Below are 5,230 nucleotides of genomic sequence, written 5' to 3'. Positions count from 1 at the left end.
AGTGCTGTGTCCAGTTTTGGGCCCCTCACTGCAAGAAAGATATTGAGGCCCTGGAATGTGTTCAAAGGAGGGCAACAAAGCTGGTGAGGGGTCTGGAACACAGGGCTGATGAGGAGAGGCTGAAGGAGCTGGGAATGTTCAGCCTGGAGAAGAGGAGCTCAGGGGAGACCTCATTGCTCTCTATGACTGCCTGAAGGGAGGCTGCAGGGAGCTGGGGGTCGGCCTCTTCTCTCATGTCATCAGTGATAGGAGCAGGGGGAATGGCTTCAAGCTATGGCAGGGGAGATTCAGGCTGGACATGAGGAAGTATTACTTCTCAGAAAGGGTGGTCAGGCACTGCAATGGATGCCCAGGGAGGTGGTGGAGTCACCGACCCTGGGGGTGTTCAAGGAAAGACTGGATGCTGTGTTGAGGGACATGGTTTAGTAGGAGCTATTGGGAATAGGGGAACGGTTGGACTGGGTGATCTTTTAGGTCTTTTCCAACCTTGGTGATTCTATGATTCTAGGATTTCAGTAAAAAATAGAGCAGTCTTTAAGGTCAACATTTCAGAATAGTGCATACTTAAAAGCTTGTGCTTACTGAACTGGAAAGCCGGGTGCTGCCATCCTCCTTCCAACTTAGCAGAGAAAACAGATGAGCAACATAATTCAGTTTTGTCCCAAATGGACAAAACTTTGATTCCAAATGATTGGAACGAGAACAGAATCAGGGCATTTCTCTTGCTCAGGAGCTTCTGTGCGTTACTGTTCATATTCCTTTCTTGTCACATGCCTTCTATTAAAATATATGGAGCTGATGAATACACAGAATTTTATTAAACAAATTTTTTAAAAAGGAAATGCGGACTCATCTGCAGCAACTGCACAGAGTGTGATTTCCAGCCTAACAATTTCAAGCAGTGCAGATTGTCAGGTTGCTTTCTGTAGCTTAAGATAGCAAAAGTAAGAGCCTTGAAGATGGGGAGGTTTTTCCTCTCCATTCCTTCATACACCTGGGTCACTGGATGTACTAATTTTCAATAATAATTACATTGAATGTTCACTTGGACTGATTTATCTTCCTCTGCAGGCCAGTTTCTTTGATGTACAGGAATGTTAGCCTAGGACTTCTTGAAAACAAAGAATTCAGTTTTGATGCAAGTATACCTTCAGCTTTAGTTTGTCTCACCCAGCTGCCATGAAGGCTGAAGAACCCGCTGTGCATTTTCTCCTCTAGATAAATGGAGAAAATCACTTTAATGCTACCAGGTCACAGCTTTGGGATCCTGTCAGCATACAAGGTCAGAGCTGTCAAACATATATCAGGAGCACGGGTGCTTTTTAAAATAACACAGTATGTGATCACATTAACAGCAGTCCTCACTGAGAGGGAAAAAAAAAAACGTATTATTGCAGATCAGAGTGTTTTTAAAAACACAACTACAGAAACTTTAGGAAATTTACCTTTTATGGCCTCACGCCAAGCACAAGCTGTGCCAAAATGAACAAAAGGTCGCTTAGAAAACTCAAAGCGCCTTCCTCCCCTTTCTGTGGCTGGGCTACCAGTGCTCACCTGTCTGCAGCATCGTGGGGTTCGTTTGTTTGATTGGTTGATTTTGTTTTTAAGCAAAGAACTTGGTAAGAAAATCGACAGAATGAGGAAAGAACTTTTAATAACCTAAGTGGAATTCAGAACATGAACTGGGCCTGAAGGCATCTGCTCCCCCTCCTCTGCAAGGTCGAATCCATTTCCTTTCCACCCTCACCCCTCAAAGAGAGCACATATGGAAACATGCTAGAGCACAAGACTTTTTGTGTGTTTTTTTTTTTTTCACATTTTTGATAGTTTACCATTCACATTGCTAACTGATGTTAACACTTCATTCTGCTAACATTTAATCGACCATTCATTAAAGACAGCAAAGGAGAAGGGCAGCATCAGTTCTTGGAAACCCTGCACTCCCTTACTCATTGGAAGAGGCTGCTGGTGCCTAAAACTTCACTGGCAGACCCAAAAGTCAGTACTTCTTTATGAAACTTTGTGAGCTGCTGCTTTATTTTTCTCATGGCAGATGATGATTCCTTTTTCTTGTACACTACATCCTTCAAAAGTTTATCTGTCAAGTAGTGGAGCCAGAGGACATTGCTGTGTGGATGATAGTCAGTCCAGCCGTTGGAGTTCTCCGCTTTCATTTGCCTGTAGATATCAAACTGGTAGTCCCCTGTGCCTTGAAACAGCTCTTCATCAGCGGAAAGGTCGCAGAAGACAGTTAACCCATCTTTCTCCAGCCTAGACAAGGTGTAATCTATGATGTTGACATGGATCCCTGCTGTGGGGATTGTGCACGTAGTCCCATTCAACACGTAGCTAAGCTCCTTTGCATCTGTTTTCTTGACCAGCACGTTCCCCCAGTGCAAGTCTCTGTGCTCAAAGTGCAGTTCCTGTTCTGCCACAGCCAGCGAAGCAGTCACCTGGTGCAGAATGCTTTTTGCTGAAGCCACAGAACTCAGTTTCTTTCTCATATTCTCCAAATCACTGCCTCCAAATTCAAACTCCAGAACAATGAAGAGTTGCTCTTCTCCAAACAGGTCTGGCCGATCATTTTCTGATCCTGTTGCCTTGTTGTATGTGTCCCAGGCTTTCAGGAGGTATTTAGGGTAAGCCCCTTGAACACAGTGCACAGAGTACAAGCTGATGAACCCTACGGTCCTATTCATGGACTCTTCAGACAGAAGACTGAGTTCCTTTGAAATTATTATTTCAGGCAAGATCTCTCCGAAGCTCTTTTGAGCTTCACCGTTCACCCTTTCAGTTCCTTCAATGGGAATTATTTTTAAGGCCACAGATCCTCTCTCACTGTCAATCTGGAAAACCTCTCCAAACACCCCTTCTCCGATTTTCTTGCAGTTTTTCATCTTATCGAAGGCAATGCAATCCTCAAAAGCAATAGGTTCTTCCTGCTGGCACTCCCTAAACACCTTCTCTGCATCTGTAAGTGTGATCTCTAAGGCTGAAGAACTCATGGGAGCCAACAGGATCATGGAGGAAGCAGACAAGGCGTAGCTCTCAGCCTTACTAGAAGACAGGGTTGCTTGGTGCCCGGAAAGCTGGGGATTCACAACGGGATTACAAAGGATGCTGGCGTAGGAACTGTCATCTGAGATCACTTTCTTTTTCTTATGGAAAGACAGAGATGCTCGAAATCTACCCCAGCGGTGGGAGTTATCGAGGAACGAGCAGTCAGCGTCCCGCGTCCCTCCCGACATCTGCACACCCTTCTTCTTTCCTCTTCGTCTCAACTGCGCTCTCCCGAAGGAGGCTCCCGCCTGCTGCTGCCACTTATTTTTGTACCCACGCGGACGGAGCCGCGGTTGTCTCCCCCAGCGGCTGGCGCTGAAGCCGCTGATGCAGGCTTTCCTGCAGGTGCCGCCCTCCCCGGCGATCAGTTCGGCGCTTTTACGTCGGTGCTTCGCGGCTCCTCGGCCGCCCAGCGGGGACGCCGCCTTCCGGCCGCTCAGCCGCAGCAGCTCGTCCCCTCGCTCCAAAACCACCACCGGCATCAGCCGCCGCTCGGCCGCGTCCCCGCGTCCGCCCGGGCTCCCCGTCGTCTCATCGGCCTTCACATCGCCGTGGAGCCCTGCCGAGCCGGCGGCGCCGCGCTGCGGTTCACCGTTGACGGGAGCGGCTGCCGCGGCTCCGCGCAGAGGCTCCCGCACGGACGCCCTCAGAGCCCTGCGGGCCGTTTGCGAGCGCAGCCCCGGCGCCGAGCTCTCGCTCGGTGCTGCCGCTCGGGGCGCTCCCGTTGCCCCGTCGTCCCTCCCGCTCCGCGTGCGCGGCGACGGCCGCTCCGAGCCGGCCCGCGATGCCCCCGGCGAGTCGAGGGCGCCGCCGACAGAGGCGTCGTGAGACGAGAAGAGCTCCGGGCTGCACTGCAGCACCGAGCCGCCCTCCACGCTGGTGCTGAGCTCCGGGAGCGGCGCGGCGGCGCGGCGGGAAAGGCGAGCGGAGCCGCAGGGGGGCGCCCAGTGCGGGGTGCTGCAGAGCAGCGGGCGGCGGGCGGCGGAGGGCGATCCCTGGCGGCGGCGGCGGCGGCGGGGCGGTGGCGGGGAGGGCGACGGGGAGCTGAGGGCGGCCGGGGGCAGGTTCTCCTTCTCCGCCCCGCGCCGGCTCCGCAGGTACCGGGAGCGGGCGTGGCGCTCACCCAACGGCTTCTGGCGGCGCTTCCTCGGCGGCGAGAAGTCGGGGTCGTCCGAGGTGGCGGAGGGGGCGCTGGAGAGAGCGCTGGAGAGAGCGCTGGAGGCGGCTGAGGAGGAGCTGAAAAGCCGTCTGCGGTCCTGAGGGGGCGAAATCCAGCGGTCGGGCTGCGGCAGAACTCGGAGGTAGCCGCCGCGCCGCGAGTACGTGCGCAGCATCCGCGGCATCGCGGCCGGGCCGGGCCTGAGCCGAGCTTCGGCCTCCCGCCTCCGTTTCAAACAAAATCTCGCGAGATTGCGGAGGGACCGGGGGGTGGGGCGGACGGGCAGCGCCGCCAGGGAGCCCCGCCTTGCGGATCCGCGCTGAGCTGCGGGAGCGGAGAGTTGGAGGAAGTGGAAATAGGAATAGAAATGGGTGGGCAGAGGCTGCCCAGTGTGCTGTTGCAAACAAGAAAAGAAAGACCGTTTTGCGAATACACACATTCACTGATGTATGAGTATGTAGGCTGCGACATATATATATATATGTGTGTGTGTGTGTGCTTTGCAGTTCTTAATTGCACCTATTTTTGAGAATAAAGTCTTGCAAAAGATCCCAGCCTGTGTAGGAATGCCGCACTGATGGCTGAAGCCATAGTGCCTTGCTGTACCTTTCCCAGGCACGTTACAGCCGTGCAGCTGCTGCCCTTCGCTGCCCACCCCCACAGCAGCCCTGCAGCCTTCCCAGCCCCCCTTCCCCATCTGCTGCTGGAGTCCTGGCTGTTCTGAAGCATCTGGAGATCTCTGCAGCCTGACCACACCGGCTAAGTTATGGCACAGAAAAGCTGCTGGGAGTGCTTTGGTTACTTTCCCTTAGGAAAGGTCATTAATTATGATATTAGGAGGAAGTTTTTCACTCAGAAGATGCTGATGCACTGGAACAGGTTGCCCAAGGAGGCTGTGGATGCCCCATCCCTGGGAGCATTCAAGGCCAGGCTGGATGTGGCTGTGGGCAGTCTGGGCTGCTGGTTGGGGACCCTGCACACAGCAGGGGTTTGGAACCAGATGATCGTTGG

At 53.2% G+C, this 5,230-nt stretch overlaps 1 protein-coding gene across 1 annotated transcript; it reads right to left on the bottom strand.

Annotated features, from left to right (window-relative positions):
- Window positions 1–547: 547 nt before the first annotated feature.
- Window positions 548–4,479, bottom strand: HASPIN (histone H3 associated protein kinase). Its single transcript, XM_052689027.1, has one exon. It carries the CDS (start codon window positions 4,401–4,403, stop codon window positions 1,950–1,952), a length of 2,454 nt encoding a protein of 817 aa, XP_052544987.1. The 5' UTR covers window positions 4,404–4,479; the 3' UTR covers window positions 548–1,949.
- Window positions 4,480–5,230: the final 751 nt, after the last annotated feature.

Source organism: Tympanuchus pallidicinctus, unplaced genomic scaffold, assembly GCF_026119805.1.
Source record: "Tympanuchus pallidicinctus isolate F22 unplaced genomic scaffold, pur_lepc_1.0 scaffold24, whole genome shotgun sequence".
Lineage (NCBI taxonomy): Eukaryota > Metazoa > Chordata > Aves > Galliformes > Phasianidae > Tympanuchus > Tympanuchus pallidicinctus.
This window is presented reverse-complemented; position numbering and strand designations above follow the sequence as displayed.

Coding starts and splice junctions, on each gene's coding strand:
- HASPIN (XM_052689027.1), bottom strand. CDS start 4,403: ATGCCGCGGATGCTGCGCACGTACTCGCGGCGCGGCGGCTACCTCCGA.